General features: G+C 45.9%; 1 protein-coding gene across 9 annotated transcripts in view; it reads right to left on the bottom strand.

Moving 5' to 3' along the window:
- Nucleotides 1–446: 446 nt before the first annotated feature.
- CAMTA1 (calmodulin binding transcription activator 1) overlaps nucleotides 447–19348 on the bottom strand; it is a 266410-nt gene continuing 247508 nt past the window's right edge. For 3 of the 9 annotated variants that reach the window (XM_072354284.1, XM_072354286.1, XM_072354282.1), the window contains 13 exons: nucleotides 18152–18291; nucleotides 17722–17918; nucleotides 17331–17409; nucleotides 16492–16807; nucleotides 15628–16151; nucleotides 15093–15280; nucleotides 14434–14680; nucleotides 13912–13983; nucleotides 13013–13033; nucleotides 10943–11136; nucleotides 10670–10744; nucleotides 8313–8343; nucleotides 447–2197 (listed from right to left, as the gene is read on the bottom strand). In XM_072354284.1, coding sequence (XP_072210385.1) covers nucleotides 2165–2197; nucleotides 8313–8343; nucleotides 10670–10744; nucleotides 10943–11136; nucleotides 13013–13033; nucleotides 13912–13983; nucleotides 14434–14680; nucleotides 15093–15280; nucleotides 15628–16151; nucleotides 16492–16807; nucleotides 17331–17409; nucleotides 17722–17918; nucleotides 18152–18291 — 2117 coding nt within the window. In that variant the 3' untranslated portion in view covers nucleotides 447–2164. Of the gene's footprint in view, nucleotides 2198–5802; nucleotides 5985–8312; nucleotides 8344–10669; nucleotides 10745–10942; nucleotides 11137–13012; nucleotides 13034–13911; nucleotides 13984–14433; nucleotides 14681–15092; nucleotides 15281–15627; nucleotides 16152–16491; nucleotides 16808–17330; nucleotides 17410–17721; nucleotides 17919–18151; nucleotides 18292–19348 lie in introns of all 9 variants that reach the window. The other 6 variants (XM_072354287.1, XM_072354283.1, XM_072354288.1 and 3 more) reach the window with 3 other exon arrangements.

Below are 19348 nucleotides of genomic sequence, written 5' to 3'. Positions count from 1 at the left end.
ATCAGTCCGTTAGAGATCTGCAACTGCCGCTAGCAAAACAGACACGGAGGAGCAGCTTCTGACCTCAGGCAGAAGCACAAAACCCACAGCAACGATGGAGCTGCTTCCCTTACATTCCTGGGTAGCTGAGATCAGAACCTGCTTCCCATCGTGGAGAATTGGTGACAGTTTTAGATTAGTACTTCAATTTAACAAAACAACAACACTGATTTCTTTGGCTCCTCACTATGTGGAAATAGCAATATACCATGACACCCCTACCAGATCAGTTTGCATCTTTTTTTTTTTTTTTCATTTATTTATTTATTTTTTTTTAAATTTTTTGTGCAATTTTTATGACATTTTCTGACTTCCAGCAGGAGATATGAAAATGTGAAAGATATTTTCTACTTTCGTACTATTTCTTTTTTTTTTTTCTTTTTTTTGTTTTTTTTTTTCTTCATTTTATACTCATTCTAAGTGTTCTTTATTGGAGTGAGTGTATGGTGTTAAGCTAGATACGTTTTTGTACTTTTATGATTATCTGCTTTGCAAAAGTAACGTAATTCTCTTAAGCAATATCAGCATTCACATTACTTGGCACCATTGGCAAAAATAATAATAAAAAGGAAAAAAAAATAAAAAAAGACGGGGGGGCAAAAAGAAGGAAGGAATAAATAACGGAAATGGAACCGAAGGAATTCCTGGTAGCCAAAATCAAATGTAAACATATCCTTTTTTTTTTTTCTTTCTTTTTTTTTTTGTTTTTTTGTTGTTTTTTTTTTTTAAAGTAATGTTGCTCTGCCTTTTTTTTTTTCCTAAGTCTAAATACAGCAGCTCTTTTTTGCCATTTAGTCATGCTTTAGCAAAAATGTTCTTCTAAAGAACATTTAAAATAAAGTTTCTTATAGTGAAATAAAGTTTTTGTTTCATTTTACAGACCATAGCCACTAATGCTTTGCTTTTGTTCATTTCTTTTTCTTGAGTTCATGCACATATCTCTTTGTTTTAATATATACAATATGTACAAACAATACATCCACACTCTTCCCGTTCATTCAGACAAAACTATACAAATAATAATTTTATCTTGCCAAGTTATTGACCCTTTATGAATAAAATATTTAGTAATTAATCAATATATTCCCTTTCAAATATTTTTTTTTCTCATTTTCCATTTCTACCTTCTATATATACAGAAACTGCCCAGATTTGATGAAAGAGCCAAAAAAAGAAATTTACTGGCCAGAATGCAGCACCACTCTGCTCTTTAGGTGGTATAAAATGTCCAGGCAACAAATGTATGAGACTCTGCAAAACGACAAGAGGTTTGACAGTTACTCAGGACAAAAAGCTACATGTCTTGCAAATCATTTTAAGAACTTAATTAAAATAACAGTACATGAAAGTAAGGCTAGAAAATAAAGTGCTGAATATGAGAGGAAGTACATGGCAATTGATACGCTTTTGCAGGTTCTAGAGTAAAAATACCAAAAAGAAACGTTTGAAAACTCGCTTAAGTTGCTCTCTCTGCTTCTTGCACGTTACCCGTTTATCTCACATGCCAACCCCTTCTGAAAGCTCCCACGGGATGTATTAAAAACCTGCAGATTTAAAAAGTTGCATTAAGTGTGCTGTAGAGATTTAAATAAAACACAAAGGACAGATGTGCGAAGGAAATGAGGATGCATGGACCCAATAAAGACGTACTGATCTAAGCCCCTCCACTGAGACTCTCAAAGCTTCAGTTTCTTGGAGATGACCGACAAGTGCAGGAACAGCATTCTTGTGTTGCTTGTGCATTCCCACCTTTTCTTAACAATATTTTTGGTATAATATTTGTACAGTTCCACATGTTGTTCAATACAGCCCTATATGAAAAGGATAATTAATAGCTTCTTCCTTCTCGGAGAATGAAGCAACTCACAAATTCTTCCTGGTGTCTTTTATTTATTCCTATGATCCAACAGAAGATTGAGTTCCAAGATGTCTTGCTGAACAAATTAAATGTTGTCCATGAAAGTGCAAATGCAATGACCAAAACATTACTGTTAAAATCCTGCAGGTGGTATTTCCAGAACTGCAGTGGGTATTTTTGTTGTTGTTGCATGTCTCTGCTAAAAACAGAAAATGAAAACAGTCTGAGAAGCAATGTCACATTGCTACGGGATGCTGCTGCTTATCTTCAAGTTCCTTGGCCTTTTTCAATTCTTTCACTCTGAAAAAACAAAGAGGAACTATATAACACTTCTAATCCAAAATGCCTTCAATACAGAAAAATCAAAGCGATTCCTCCCTCTAACTTCCAGTACAAGAGAGACAACTCCCAGAGCAATGACAGCAGGGCAGTGTGCTCCTGACACCATAAACAGTTGGAAGCGCAAGAGTGGGACAGCAGAAACCTGAGCCAAAACACATTTGGACACATCACTTAATTTCCAGCTACTGATCTAACACGCCCTCATTCTGGCACTGATGTGGTATGCATGTCGAGCAAAGGCTCCCTGCAAAGGAGCCCAACCAAACGGACAGGGCCTTCCTGGGCAGCCCCTGTATCTGAAGGTGGTGCAGCAGAGCCAGGCTGCACAGCTCCTGCAGCACACAGCTCAGCTCCCTCCCACGGTGTGATCCCCACACCCTGCCTGCTTCCTCTGCCTTTCCCCCTGCCCTGACGGAGTAGAAGACAGCTTAAATTAGGGTGATTTAGCTGAGCACATACGTGCCCAATTACTCCAGGACAGGTAACAAAGGCATGGTATGCAGAATCACATCAGGGCTGCAAATCCATGTAACACAATCCAACTAAAAGCAAACCAATTTAGTGAAGGCTAAATATAAATTAGATACTAAGAGGTATCAGGAGAGCTAAGTAGCAGGAATGTCAGTTTGTAGCCTCTTTAAGCAGACTTCTCCTCATACGTTATCTTTTGGCTCTTCTACCAGCTTGCTCAGGGGCTGAACTGACCTCCATGTCACGGTTTTATTTATCTTCCTGTATATACAACTGCAGCAGTCAGGAGCTGGCTGCTTTAACTCTGAGCTTACTGACAGCTCCAGCACTCACAGACACAGCTTGTGAAACCTGGGGAAACAGGAGTCCATGAACAAATCACAGTGACTGATATAAGCAAGGTCAGACCTTTGCCAGTTATCTCAAACAGCTTGAGAATATAATGCCTGGAAAGACAGAGGGCTCTGCCAGTCCAGATGTGTGTGCCGTTTTCAGAGCCGGAAGACCTACCTTCAGGAGGCCCTGGCACTCCTGAAACCCAAGTCTGGCAGAGAGGAAGCCTCAGTACAGCTCTCCTGGATGCCAAGAACTTCCCTGATTCCCCAGCAGAGGAAAGGGCAAGGCAGCAAACAGCACCACGTGCTCTGACTGCCTACCTGGGTAGCGCTGTGCTGAGCCTCAGCTCCTCCTACAGTTTTACAGTGATGTTTTCTACAGGGAAATTGTGGCTCTGCACAAGCCGGTATCTGAAAGACCTGCAGACGTCAGAGCTCTGAGTGAGGGCTTCAGCATCACACAGAAGACAGCAAGGCCCTGCTTGGCTCCAGGGGCTTGTGATGTATTATGATGTTACCTGCCGGTAAGTCCACATCATCCCTTCACTATAAGAAACATACGAAAGCTGGTGCAGTGAACTGAAAATGTTCGCAAATGACATTTTGACCGTCTTCAGTATATTTAGTTTTCTTGTAACAGAAAAGCATTCTCTCCTTTGAAATCTTTTGCTGCACCACTTAGAAACAGAAATTGCACCAAGGCAATTGCTGTACTAGAAAAACACGTGCCTCTGGGCAGCAGTCTATTTTTAAGGTTTAGATTAACTGTACACGTGTTCAAGATACCACCTATTAATGCATGATTAGCAGTGCAACTTCCAAGTGTTTTCTGTTGCACTTCAGTACTGCAATATAAAATTAAGCAGTTATTGTAGATCTCTTACTGAGAACATGCACATTATTTAAGCTAGTGGCTCTTTCACTGAGACATGCTACACCTCACTTTAGCACTTCAACATGCAAGGTCTACGCTAACAAAGCATTTTTGCAGGAAGAATGCAAGACATGCTTTGCTGCAAACTTCAACCTACAGCATGCAATGTCTGTACTGGTGCAGACCTACTGGATCTATTTAACTGAACATACATGCCAAGGCGAGTTACTATAGCTATACTGTATTACTAGTTACTGTATTACAAGTTACCATTACACTCAACAATTGCACTAGCACAGATCTATGGAGAAATATACAACATTTTCCTTGGTTAAATGTGTTTTACGTTGATTTACAGATTTTCAGGCTTATAAAAATTCTGCAAGTGCAATGATTGTTGCTTAAAAACCCAGAACATACCGGTACTGAACTTCCCTACAGTGCAGTTACAGCCCTTGAACATTTGTCACGTGTTCCACCACTGAGAGATGCTGCTCAGTATAGAATGGCTTGAAAGAAACTATGAATTCCACCGCATTTATAAACTTTAAGACGATGACCATCCCAACTTATTAAGCTACTACATCTATTTTTAATTAAACTAACATCTGCGTGTAGTAAACAGAATCAGGCACTTATGGGAGCGCAGACAGGTACCTGGAGTCCTTTATTTGCCCACTGCACCAGCCAGTGTGCAGGAAGACCTGCAGCCTATGACTGGTGTTCCCTCATCCTCACTCTGCAGAGCAAGGCCCAGAGGTGCCCTCGGTTGCACTCTCCTCTCCTGGCTGCAGGTTTGAGGAAGGGGGCCAAAGCGTAGGACTTGCAGTTACAAGCACTAATAAAGTACTCTAAGGGAAAGCACACTAATGGATTTCACAGAATAGTACAGAATAGTGCAGACCACTGCAGAAAAGAAGAATGTTCTCAGAGAAGACATTTCAGCTTTGTTTGGAAGACCAATTGTGAAACCTCGTGTTTGTTTGTTTTAAGTACAGGAAAGTGAGAGAGCTGAGAGCACATCCTACCAGCAGGCCACGTGCTGACAGATGGTGTACAGATCTCAGTCCATAGGCACTGCTTTCTTCTGAAAGCACCTCCAGTTGCACAAGGACTGATGAGTTCAAGTGCAAGCCAGAGCACACCAGAAAGGGCACCGGGCTGCATCTGTTCCAATGCTCTCAACAAGAAATACCAGCTCACTTCAACAGCCACTAGAACCACGCACAGGTACAAGGACTGCACATTCGTTTTTGCGTTGATGAAGCGTTCAGCAAAAACCTCCTCAAATAACACGTCCTCTAGAGGTAAGCATCTCTGAAGTACAAAGTCATTCCCTCAGCAACCACCGAAGAGCAGATGGACAGAAAAAAGCACGTGCAATAGAGATGGTGACTGCTAAGGGGTCCGAATCACAGCTGTGGCGCTGACACACGAGGGGACAAGAAGATGATTTCACCTCTGAGCTCAACCCTGGAGAGCTTTGTCCCGCCCCGCACAGCTCCGTCAGACCAAGCCTCTGCCTCCTGAGCAGCGTGACTTACTTGGGCACCACAAGGAGGTTGCATCATTACGTGCTGAAGCAATGTGGAAAGCAACAGCCCCAGAAGCGAGCAGCAGCTTGTCTTCCCACGTGCCCTGCCGAGTCTCATATGGGAGTGTGTCAGCAGATGAATTAGGCCTACTCACAAAGAATTACAGCAAACAATGGCTTCATGGGTAAAGCGTAACACAAAGCTGCTTCATCAGGCTGACTCCATAATGCCCAGCCAGGGAAATGTTTAATGAATCTGTGAGTTTTACAGCAGTAAGTTCTGGCAATGCTGAAGATCAGTGTAACGCACGGGGTGCAGGAGCCAGGGAAGCCTTTTCTGGCAAGTTACCTGTTGCTCTGAAAGCTGAAATAGCCTGTGGGACATTTAAGAAAAGGGAGCTCTTGCCTTTTTCCAGATATCTCATTTGGGTTGCAAGACAAAAAAGACAGAAAGGCCCGATAAGAATGACACCCCAGAGTACACGGTCTGCAATTTAGCACACACATTTGAGCTCCAAACATATTCAGCCCCTGCAAGAGGGAAATGAAAAAAGAAATTACTTTGGAAAAGTCTCTTGCAGGAACAGTGCTGCATATCCCAATATATTTTCTCCTAAACTTGAGCAAATGGGACTTTTCAATCCCTTATAACGTCCCACCATTCTTGATATTATTAAGAAGACATCAGGTACTTAAATGCAATTGCACGTATTAAAAGAATGAAATAAAATAAACTGGAAGTCCTTGTTGCAGTGGAGTAGGAAAAGGTTTGTCACTGAAATGCCAAGAAAGGGAAGGTTATGCAGAGGACAACAAAATACAGTAAGTGTTGTTTTCTCAGGTACAAAATAAAGTTACACTGAAGTTATACTTACCAGAGGAACTGAGCTCAGGCACTACGTGCAAGCTCCCCGCACTGGAGAGCAGCATTTAATCAAATAATAAGAGATGAGGTAGAAGGAGAATCTACTTCTAAACAAAAGAGGCCACCAATGAATATTTTCTGCTCATCACAGGTGGCAACAGCTGCGCTTGTTCTGTCCCAGAGAGGACAGAGGTTTGCTGCAGGCACAAAGAGAGCAGCCAGCACAAAGAGACCTCGGGACCTGCTGCTGATCCCAGCCCAGAGCAGAGGGCGCAGCTCAGGCAGACACACATCTGTGTTCATGTCCCGCATCTACCAACAAAGGTCTCCTGCATGGGAAGCTACAGAGGATGGCTCCACCAGACCAGCTGACACTGCGCTCCCTGAGATGAAAGCTCCGACTTTAAGGCAATAATCACCAGACCCTTTTAATCTGTAAAGTTCTTTAACTTCTCCACTAAATTCAGTCTTACTTAAGTTGGACAAAAACAAGATATTTTATAGTTAACCTTTTCCAGGCAATGAAAGAAAGCACACTTAAGCCAAATAAAAAGATCATATGAAGGCAAAGCAAATGCTCTTTAGTAAGAAAAGCATCAACTTCACACCCAGAACAACTTTTGCTGAGATAATGCTAAGGCTGTCGCAGCCCATTCCTCACCACAGAACACGTTAATTCTGCATGACTGTTATTCTTTTCCTGATTTGTGCTTCTCTGGCGATGGGCTTTAGATGCAAATCCAAATGGCTGCACCATTGGCTGCAATAAGGTACAGAATGACAAACCACCACCTCAAGAACAGAACACTGAGCTGTCAGGACTGCTTTTTTATGACTGCTTTTACTGGAACTTCCAACGCTGCCGGAGCGCTCAGTCTCCCTGCGGAGCACCCAACGCTTCCCATGGACACACACTAACAAAAGGCTGAAACACATGAAGTAGCCTTGATTTGTATTCACAGAAAATTCATTACTGCCCAACAACCTCTCATGGAATGAACAAGCTACCAACATTCTTGCACCAAGGTTTCACATGTAGACTCCACTGTCTCCTGTACCACTGCCCTGACTGCAACACAGATCAGCGTCAGCACATCTTGCAACTCCAGCAGCACCTGCTCTCTGACTGGGAGCCCCAGTTCTGACTGGGAGCTGCCTGCGAGCCGAAGCACATCAGGCAGCTGCAGGGCTGGAAAGCTTCAGTGTGTGCTCACCCTTCTGCTGCTGGGCAGCAAAGCAGTCTGCCAGCATGATCCAGCACAGAGGAGAGCAGACTCTGTCCACACTGAGAATGACACAACCAACAGAAGCTCACGCAGCATTTACTACAAGAGTTACAGCATTTTTTATTCACTGTTTTTCTTTCCCACAGAACAGACTGACAGTAACAGCTCAGAGAAGCAGCTGTCAAAGAGCTGGCCCTGGCCAAGTAACCAACCAGGTGTGTAACTTACCACGAGCAACTTCTGGAAGACAGGTATTGGTGCTAAGCTACTTTAGGATGTAAAAAGGAGCGTGAAGAGCTCTTCTACTCACTGTAGCTCAGGCAGAATCAAATACCCATCTACTGTAAGCTGCATCTGTACAGCAGCCTCTAGTCTGAACGCCATCGCATTTCTCATGACAAAGGGCATCGTTACGCAGTGAGGGTGTGTAAGTGCAGACCCAGTCAAGTTCCAAGATCTACTAAGAGTTACTTTGGATACTGTAAAATATCCCATCAACACCACCGCCTAAGCATGCCCATGATGAATACACATGTCCTTTTTCACACACTCATGCATTGGTAACGTCTACTGCAGAGCTCTGTCCTGTGTTATAAAAGCAGCAGTGTTAGTCATTGCAGTAGGGTTAGTTTATACAGGATTCTGTTTATATAATTAATGGAGGTGAAACTTACTGGCGTATCTTGGCTGCAGCCCCATGCAAGCAAGCAGAAAGCAAAAATATTTAAAATGGAAGAGAAGAACTGGCTAGCAGGCAGCTACACTCACCCTTTTGTACAGCCTATGGTCCACCAGAGGGCTTCAGATTGCAAAACAATACCAAAGAGCTATTAGCACACACATGGCAATAACCATACCTTACCAAGAGTTCAGAGACAAGGAGATAACACTTCTGCTTGCCTGGAGAGAAAGAACCCTTCCCACCTCCTAACTCATGGACTTCTTTTCTTTCCCAGGGAAGAGCAGTCCTGCGCTTAGGTGTTTTAGGGCAGGATGTCAATCAAATAGACCCAGTACTGGCCACCCCATGGTATTTCCAGCTGCATCTGCCTTCCTTTCTTGCAATCCAAACACTACTCCAGAGAAGATACTGCAGATCATAGTCACAGTAGTAACGATGTAGATACTTCCAAGAAGAATTCAATTTTCATACAATTCAGAGGATGAATATGAAACAGCATGTTATCTTCCTGGTGAAAGCTGACCACACGTGGATCCTGTTCAGCTAACCCAAACCCACTTCAGAACTCTCCATTTTCCTTCCAGCTCTGAGTCAGTTGGGGGCCACTGAATAGGTGCAGCCTTTCCCAAACAATTAAAACTGCAAACCTTTGGCTGTCTGACACAGGACAGGAGCCAGGCCGACCCACAGCACCTGTCACAACAAAGTTTGGGTTGGAAGTTAAGTCAGCTGACAGGTCTGGGCAAAGAATGTGGATGGGCAAAGATCTGCCGTGAGGTCAGGAAAGTTCTATTCCTCATTCTCTAGAAATGATGAGTCACGTTGACACCATGTTATGGCTGATGCGTATCATTCACCACATTTTTGTCAATGTAACAATAGATGTTCAACTATTTTTTTCAAAGTTAAATGGAAAAGATGTGTCTGATTGTCAGAATGCTGATGATGAATGGCCTCTCTTGTCCCTATGCCATCTGCTAGCTCTCAGCCATTTGAGTTCCAATATCTTCTCTAAAAATACACTCAGCCAAAACTTACATGAAAAGAGCTCCAGGCACAGAGCACGTACCACTGTCTCCCAACATCGGGAATAGTGTCTGATTGGGCAACAAGGGTGGGCTCAGACCAAAATGCTTGTGATTGCTTAGAGAAAGTACACAATCACGAAGGTGACTGTTTTCATTTCAGAAGGAAAAGCAGGGCTTTTGCTGCTCAGAAGAAAGACCAGAGCATAGGTAAAAGGGAAGGATTTGCCTGCAAAATTCAGTGATGCAAATGAGTAAGTCTTGCACTGCAAAGGGAACAGGAAATGCTGAGAAAGAGGAACAAAATGAACCGAAGGCAAGAAAAGTCGCTGGAACTACGGGCAATCCTGAAGAGCCAAGTTTAGCTGACAGCTAGAGACCTAACGGTGTAAGTGCACTGCAAGCTCCACAGATGACAACACAGGTGGCTTCCCCACAGACTGCCTGGACCTCAAGCAGAAGGAAGTTCCAAGTCTCTGTCTGCCTCAGCGGGACCAACCTGCCTAATGGACACAACCAAACCTTTCAGTCCCCTCCACACACCCTGCTGAAAATGAGAAACTGCTTGTGCTTCTTTGCCAACTGTCTGACCAGCTGTTAGAGGATGAAATGCATGTGTGGTGAGAATGGAGAGTAGAGTCAGAAGCATCTGAATTCACTTCTTTCCAGGCGATTTACAGTTTGCAGCCTATGCTAAATGGTTTCTTTTAACTGGGAAATCAGAACAGACACCCTGAACATGGCAGGTGCAGTAGTGAGAGGCACAAGGAAGCATGAGGGCAAGCACACTCAAGTTCCCACAGTGGCACAAAGGAGTCATCATCATATCCACCTGTACTGCAAGCTGCTGAGGTCTGTGTGGACAGGCTGAACTAACTTGTCTACCGCTCTGTTGGCACGTTCCACTTATCTACATTATAAAGAAGCTGTATTTGATGAGAGTGACCACACTGAAATTGTTTCTGGTGTATTCCAGATGTTACCTCATTTTGCTCCTTAGCATGTACCACCGATGCTCTGTGTAGCATACAGGTCTGTGCAGTATGCATGCATTGCACTGCAGCTTATCCTTCAAATGCCTCTTTCTTTTTTTTCCCCTCAAACTTCCTCAAGCCCATCTTTAAGAATCTCGTGTCTTCCCTTGTTCAAACTTTCTCCTGACTCTGCCCGCCCAACACAGCCGTGGCTGCTCTACCAAACCAGCAGTGGAGCTCAGTGTGATGGCTGCCTTTCAGCAGCATTCCTGGTAGAGATTTCCTTTCTGCCAGTTCATCTTGAGAGCAGCCGTGCTTTGCTATTCAATAAACGATCTGAATAGAGTTGATTCTGCTCTCCTTTGCACTGCACTCACTGCTGACACACACCAATACCATTACATTGCTCTGCTGAAGGGCATTTTCCCAAGGGGGATGTCATACCTGTGGCGGCAGCGTCGTAAAAACCGCATAATCTTGCGAGCAGCTTGGTCCTGCTTCTTGGTAAGCAGACTGCTTCTAAACATACACACACACAAAAAAAACCCAACTTTGAAGCACAAACAGAAAAGGAGGGACCAGCACTCAATGCAAGGGTCATTACCCTACAAACCACCGTACTTATCCCACCAGTTACATCCATTACAGCACAGCTCTGACCGGGGAAACCAATGACACAAACGGATCCCGGTGGTTTTTAACAGCCCAGCAGCTCACCTGAGTTTCTGCTGCACAATGGTGGCTGCCCGACGGTTCTGCCTCCTCTTCCCACATTCCTTGTAGCTGCGGTAGTACTGCTGGATCAGCATTGCGGCCCGTCGGCTCTGCTGGAATTTCTTCTGCTCATAATAGCTTCGGAATTTGCTCTGGATAAGAATGGCAGCTTGCGTCATCTTTTTATAAAGTGCATACTAGGAGAGAAACAAAGAGAGGCTGAGGCACTCCAAAAACCACGGTGAGAAGCAAATTCCGACAGTAAAAGGCACTTGTGCCACAGAGACGCAATGGATGCAAAGGAGCACATATTCACTGACTGGGACTCTGAGAAAAAAGGCGACAGCTGATGACAGCTGTGAAATAGGTGCAGAACCTTGTTAAAGCCTTCACTTAAGCGTATCTTTTGAAGGAGTTACTTTCAGGACCTAATTTGCTGTGCACAGGTGTATTTCACTGTCCCAGGACAACATTATGAAGAGCCAACTTAAATCAGCTTTGTCCATGCCATCACACAGTGCTGCAAACGTTTGTGTTGCTCATATTCATTTCAATCCAAACATCTCAAATAGAATAACATTCCACTCTCACTTAAGCCAAAAACCTCACAGCTCCGAGCTGACACTACGACAGAGCGTTACTTGGACAGCTTTATCACATTCACAACTCGGTGACTTCCTGCTGTTCTGGGATGTTTGAGCAGCTATGACATCTGCTCACCTTATCGGGCAGGTGGGACACAGACACAGCCCTGAACGGGGCGATGCCTGAAGATGTTTTAAAGGACTCCATGTGTCCGGTGAGAAAACAAAAAGGCAAACAAACAACGTGATCCCACAGCAGGAAATCCCTCCAACGCCATCACAGACCATTTACCAAATTTCACTTTTTGGAATTGAAGCAGTCATTGGGTGCACTGACATTTTGCCATTTTTTTTTCCCCTTCTCCTGCTTTTATACATTTCTGATCAAACAGAGCAGAGCGCAGCGTTAAACAGTTTAAGTAAGTCTGCTCACGGGTTGGCCGTGGTTTTCCTTCCAATTTTTAGCCCAGAGGGCACTTCTGTGGCTGAGTTACAAACCCCCGAATAGAAGGGTTTAAGTCTGAAATGGTGACGTGAGCTACGACTGTTCCAATGTGCTCACAGGCCTGTGCTGATCTCAGTAATGCAGTGACACAGCAGCGGAGCACGGCGTGTGAAAGAGAAAATCACAGTCTCTGCATACAGAGCCCAGCAGGGTTCACACTCAGATGGTGTTACCTGCTCTGCTCTCGAGTCCCTGGGCTGCCCACAACTCCCTCTCCTCCTCTTTTCCCTCCCTGGGAAGAGGACAGATGCAGAACAACCTCTGCCTTGCCCCGACAGGGAGCACCTGGCTGATACAAATCTGTGGTGCTGGAGGAAGCTGAGGATGGAAAATCACCTGAGGGTGCATTCCCTGCAGGACAAGCACACTTTGCATCCAGTGAGCTTTGGGAAAAGCTGAGCGGATTGCAGAATGCTTAAAGCAAGATGCTGTGTAGCTGGAAAATCTGTCTTTACAGCAGAAAATTACTGGCAGTGACCAAAGTAAGAGTGGCTGTGCCTCCAGCATGTGCAGCACCGTACAGGAGATGGTGGTCTAAGGAATCCATGGCACTGTGATCCTAAAGGCCAACAAGCAAAGCCCTCTGGTCAGCAGGCAGAGCACAGAGAGCAGTGTCTGCATGGGTGGGACAGGCAGTTCCCTGCACTCCCCAAATGCCAAGGCCAGGATTGCAGTGACAGCTAATGAGCAGCAGCAAAGGAAAGCTCCTCTTCTAGAAATGTCCAAAACACCACCTGCCCCTCAGCCCATCACTGCTGATACGAGCTTCTGTAGAAGCAGATTTGCTTTTTCCAACACCCTTCTATGCTGACATGCTGTGGCACAGCAGCCCCTGCATCCCTTCCTGGAGAGGTCTGGTTTGTCAGTGATTTATCTGCCACAGACACTGTGAAAACATTTCACTGAACGCCAGGTTCTGCTTTATACTGAAAGTTAAAGCTTTTCACCCAACGGGAGCGGTTCCCAAAACAGTGTTCGTATTACCTTCAAGGCTATCCAAGTAAGCTTAGGGAGAAACAGAAAATACACAGTTAATGTTAGTTCTACAAATAAAGAATTGGAAAAATATATATTAAAAAAAAAATAAAAAAAATTAACCCATCTTCTTTCAAAAAGATGCGATTCTGGGAAATTCCAGCATCCCAGACAGAGCAGTTCGCCAAGCAGCTTCTGAAAGGAATTCAGTTTCATGTTTACAGGAAGCATCGCTCCAGGACCAACACGTGACAGCTTGAATGCACATCACCATGGGGTCACCGGGCACCAGAAATGCTTCTCAAATACATTTTGAATCTCAGAAAAGAGTTCAGCATCTTGCCTTTAATTTTACACCACGTGCCTGTGTGGAGCAGACAGCGCGAGTGGAAGGCACAGCAACTGCAGCGAGGTGGGCCACAGCCTCCACCAACAAACCCAAGCCAAACCAAAACAAACTTCTTGTTCTGGGGTTGAGAACTCAGCCTAAAAACTTGTCTCCAACCAGAGCCTGGAGAACAGTCTCAGTCCTGAGCTTTAGCACAGGACCTTCCCATAGCTTAAAAGATTAGGATGTGCAAAATGAAACAACCTCTTTTTTCATCTTCGCCCTCATCCAGGGCAAAACCAACTTCAATTTCACAATGAAATTTGGCAAGCAACTAGTCAGAGAACAGTCTCACCAGGCATGCATGTTGGCCAATACGAGATAAGTTACTGCCCTCTATCTCACAGCAAAATCAAATCCTTTCAAGGAAGCGTCTTCTGAATTAAGATTCAGGATACACATTTTCTTCCCTTTTTAATTTTGCCTGAGCAGGGTAAAATGCATACAGGAGAAATTCCCACTGCAGAACGCTGTGTTTGTGGCACTTGTTTGCTTCAGAAAATCTGCCTTCCTTGATTACCTGTTTGTATTTTCGGTAGCAACGCTGAATGACAGCAGCAGCCACCTCTTGCTGTTCCCGGAGTGGACGACCCTGCGTGGAAAAGTAAAGCAGCAGTTATCAGACTGCACCAAAACAGAGCAGTGGTTTTTAACAGCAGCCTCCAGGACACCAACTTCAAATCCCTCCTGCTACAGTTACATGGTCTGACCCACAGCCACATTTCCGAGGTGTCTCTACGTCCAATTCATGTAAGAGAGAAAACCCTTAAGATTGATCCCTGGGCTGAGCATGCAGCTTGCCACAGCTTGTACCTGGAGGACATTTTTGAGTGCTGTGCCAGCACAGAACACACGCTACAACACAGGATACTTCCCCTGGTACAGCCAATGCTATGCAACAAGCGGATGCTCGAAGCACTGAAAATGTTACGACAGAAATAATTTTTATGTGGTCTGGGGTGGACATTACCCACGTGTTATTCTGCAGCAAACTGTACTCTCACACCTGATGAGGAAGACATTTGATGTTCTGGCCACGTACCTTATATTTCCTGAAGACTGTCTGGACGAGTTTGGCAGCTTCATAGAGCTCTCTCTGCTCATGATCAGACAGAGTTAACTGTGCAAACTCATTTTCTACCTTCTCGCTGGTGGATGCACTCAGAAATTCAGACCAGTCCGCTGCCGAAGGAAGGCTGGGTTTCTCAAAAGCTATTTCACTGATGGGTGAGCCTGCAGGGCTCAAGCTGGTGTTTGAAGAAGGGGTCAAGGGTTCACTATACAGATTTCTGAAACACCAAATCACAGGAGGAGTTGTTGGCTCAAAAGGAGCTGGACCGGCATCACAGACAAGGAATACAACATTTGTGAGTTCAAGGGAGAAGCTCCAGCTTCCCTCTGCCTCCCCAACTGACATCCCGCATTTCTAAACCTGCCTGTATGCAATGCATCAGTTTGGCACTGGAAAGGAAGCCAGGAGTCAGCCCCTGTGGCATTATGATGATTGTGCTACACTTCCTCTCCTGCACGCGCTTCCATTCTTCCATGAATGTGCAGCTGTGTTGGCAGTGATACCTTTGTGCTTGAGTGCAGGCCTGGCTGGAAGCACCCACATTAAGTGCCACTGAGGAACAGCACCCGTAGCTGCTCAGCACGCAGCCCACCCAAAAAGCCCAGAGCGACTTCACAACTCACACTGACCGGATCTGTGCAGCACTCGGCAGATGATCGACATCAGCAAGGTAACTGGCCAGCCAGCTCATGGTGGTGCTCATGGCAGCACTCTCTGCTCTCTCCACCTGTGGTGACTCCATTGGCACAAAATTCTCCCGCTTGATCCTGTCAGGCGTAGCTTCAATAATGTGCTCTGCAAGTGTCATCATGTTCACCTGGGGGAGAGGAGAGCAAACTTTTGCTGCCTGGTAACAAGAGCCTTGTGTTTGCATGTGACAACCCAGCTTTGTGCCTCAGATAAAGGACGCGCTGCTCAGCACCAGCGAGAAATCGTTAACCAAAGCTCATTCACTTCCATCCCTTCTGACAAGGCACCGCAGGGTTTCACATTCCCCAGACCATTTTCTCATCAAGTGTGTGGGGAACCTAAGAGGTCTGGTGGTACATGTCAATGGACAGCTGCTACCCACCAACCTTTGTGTGTGGGGTGGAAGGAGACCCTCTGACAACAGGAGAAACTACACGCTGACCACACCACCACCGCGGAGCTACGGCTGTTTACCTGCAAGTCATCCATGTGGCGTAAGCAGTCCTCCTCCCCTACATTGTCCCTATAGGACAAGAGCTCTGCATCCACTAACTCCCTGTCAGCCAACATCAGCACATTCATCTGCTCTCGCTGGCGTAGCCGATGGCCCACAGTGTCCTTCCCCAGCGCAGCACTCTTCTGGCTCCCCACTAACTGCACCGCAGACACACCAATATAAATGTCTTTTGGGTTCCATTTGATTCCCGCTTGGCTACCAGAGCCTCGGTATCCAGCTGCTTCTGGGATGTGCTGGGAGAGCTCCCGGCCGTAGTCCCTTATCCCTTCACTGGGGCTGATTGTCTCAGTGGTGGACTGCTTGGAGCTGGAGTTCTGCTTCCTGGCACTTGGCTGTTCCAGGCTCAGTGCAGTGGAAAGCAGCTTCTCTTGCCGGGCTTGAAAATATTCAGGGCTCAGTTTATGTTTCTTGGGTGCAGGGTAATCTTTCTGAGTCTCACTACTGTAGTAACTGGAAGGTTCTGATCTTGGTCGTCTCAGCTCTGAAACAAAACAGATCAATGGTTAAGTGAAGTACGCAATAGGTGTAGAAACAACAACTGGGAGTTCATGCTGTGCTCTGCAACACCCAACCATGAATGCACAGGAATTAACACCCAAGGAGGATATTGTCCCAAATGTTCTTCAGACACACACATCTTCCTAAGGCAGACACTCACTCCTTTTTTCTGTATTTACAAAAGCACATAGAGCACATAATAGAGAGCACACAAAAATAATTAAGCATGGACAGCAGGAATAAAGGTGCCATCAGCCACCCAGGTGAGCTCCTTGCTCTAGGATTTCACATCTCAGCAAACAGTGTCGTTGGGTTTTTCTTACCTGTGTTGGTACTGGAAATCACAGTGACTCCCTTCTGAGGCTCTTGAGAGGCAATAAGCTCACTGTGCCACTGGGACACCCAGTTTTCTGTGCTGGAGTCGGTGCTGGAGGGGCACTGAATTCTGGTGTTCTGTCCAAGCTGACTTTGCTCATCACGCTGCAGCTGCTCCAAGCACTCTGCCAACTTCACGTGGCCCCGAGAACGGGCAATTGCCAGCGGCAGCCTCCCAAGGGAGTCAGGAATAGAGATGGCTCGGTGGTCCCACTTATACAGCACAACAGCTGCATCCATGTGGCCCAGGGCACATGCCCACATCTGAAATAAAACAATTGACCCACTGTGAGATGTGTTATTTCCTTCTCTTCTGATTAATGCAGTGGAATCTTGTCCTCAGGTCACAGAAACCTGATTAGCAAACCACAACATGCATCACCAGCTCTACATGTCCTCTACGAACAAAAAGCCATTACAGAGGATTAGATAAATGCTGTTCTCCCCATTAAATGAGAAACCTCCATCCACCAAATGAAGCTGACAGTTTCTCACTATCAAGGCATTGATTTTTAGCTGTGTCGGGCGCACTAACATTGCTGCAGAGATCTCTGAAGGTTGGGAACGATACAATCAAACACTCTGCTGTTGTAAACTGGCACTTCTGGTTCTACTCTTCTGTCAGGACTCTCCCATCAAAGCACTAGGAATATGGTAGAACTGTGTCTTAACATTCACACAGCAAGGGCACAAGGGAAACATTCAGAGTGTAACATACATCAAGAAAATAACATCAGGAAGGACTCCAGAAGGTCCTCAGACACCTTCAGAAGTTTCTGCTGCTTACCAGGGGAGTGCAGGAGAAATGATCCACATTCAAAGGGTCAACTTCCAGCTCCAGATCAATGCTGTCTGCGTGTTTGGTGCTGCAGAAGAAAGAACAGAACAAATGATGCTCTGCAGACAAGTTAGGATGATTTCCCAAATGTACATCTTTACCCGGTGCATCACACCACAATGAAGTGGCCACATACATGCCCATGACACACATTTACTACTCATGGTACCCCCAGCAGAGACTTTCAGTATGATACGTCCAGTAACTGCACTGTCACAATATACAGGTCCTCCCAGACAAGGAGACAGGAAGAAGTTTGGGGACTTGGAGCAAGCAGAGCTTACATACGCTTCCATCAAGTCTGTACTGACACCCAAGAGTCCAGCAGGCCAGGTCTTACCGCCATTTGATGAGGGTCTGGATCAGTGTAGCATAGCCCTGGGCAGCAGCGAGGTGGAGCAGAGTCATTCCTCGGAAAGTCTTTGAATGGATCAAGTGTTTGGACTTAGCCCAGCAAGCACGACTCATCATCTTCTCGCACACCACCACCACACGGCTCTCAAAGCAGCTGCCCAAGGTTCCAGTCCCAGAAACGCACTGAAACACCACACACAGCCCATGTTAACCATGGAGCGGAGCTGAACCTGCCCTGAGCAAGCAACTCTTCCCTTTCAGAAGTAACGAGACAGTGGCAAACGCGAGTGAAAGCCAAGTGCTCTTAAAGACATCCACAAATAAACCTTGTTGCTTAAAAAGAAACAACTACGCTTCTTTCCAAAGCCCATCACATACAAATGCTGGTAAGAAACCAGGCACAGCAGGGTCCATACCTGCACCTGCGTTCCTCCATTCCCACTCCCATTGCTCCCGCCTCCTACTCCTTGTTTGTGCTGCTGGGAGCCCGTCATTTCCGCCATTCTCCTCTCCATCTGCTCGAGGCGTTCCAGGATCGACATCCTGAACTGGTTATCTAGGTTGAGGAAAGGCAGAATAAGGGCATTTCCATGGTAAGGAAGCTCAGGTTTGGGCAGCCTATTGTGGAGAGCTGCAACCCACCGCCCTGAAAATCACAAAGGAGATTTGCTCCACTTGGAGCACAGGGGTGCGGGCCCTGCAGCATCCTGCCAGGTCTGAAAACACAAGCAAACCCTGAGCAAATGGAATCGTTCAGAATGAGGCTCTAGCACTGCACTGGGCACTGCTACACCTGAGACTGTAGAGACCTACTCAGCAGGTATCTCTGTGTCTATGTCCGGTCAGTGGAGCTCAAGCACTCCACAACAAAACCCATTAGCAGCAATGGGAATCTGTGCACGACAGTTAAAATGGTTTTATTGAGCTTTAAAAGAGTACCTGCCCCTCCAAAGTTTCTTTATAGCTTCCAGCTGCGTAGTTTAAATTACAACAGACTGTCAGTGAGTGATACTATGATGAAAAACATTGCCATGAAGGTAAACCAAAGTGCACATCAGCACAACTCCCACGTACCAGATCCACGCAGATAGCCTCTGTTTGGCCCAAGAGCTGGGCATCAATTAACTCCAAGGAATGAAACGAAGCAAAGTCTCCCTTCCTTCTTTCCTTCCTTCCCTAACCATTTGTCAGTGAGCTGCCAGCTCTGCGTCACCTGCTGACTTTCCAGCCATTAGATAACAACAGCAACAAAGCACCCAGCCCCGGCTATGCATTGGCAGCAGAGACGAGCTCAGCTCCTGCACAAACACATCGTAATTCAGCACTTTTGTGGCTGTGTTTGAGCTGTGGGTTGGATTTGATGACCTCCAAGGGTCCCTTCTGGCCTCAGTCACTGACCCCGCAGTCCCACCCAGGCTGCCCCAGGGGGCAGGAACACAGGAGAATGCCGGCACCCTGCTTCTCACTGCAGCCATCTGCCCAGCTGAAAGGTGCCTTGTTATCAGTGCCAGATTAACAGCTCAGTTGCCCTGTGCATTGAAAAGCCTTTGGGAAAGGCTCGTCATGCAGATGCGTCCTGGCAGCCTCACCTCCCAACTGCAGCGAGCAGAGCC

Source organism: Excalfactoria chinensis, chromosome 20 (assembly GCF_039878825.1).
Source record: "Excalfactoria chinensis isolate bCotChi1 chromosome 20, bCotChi1.hap2, whole genome shotgun sequence".
Lineage (NCBI taxonomy): Eukaryota > Metazoa > Chordata > Aves > Galliformes > Phasianidae > Excalfactoria > Excalfactoria chinensis.
This window is presented reverse-complemented; position numbering and strand designations above follow the sequence as displayed.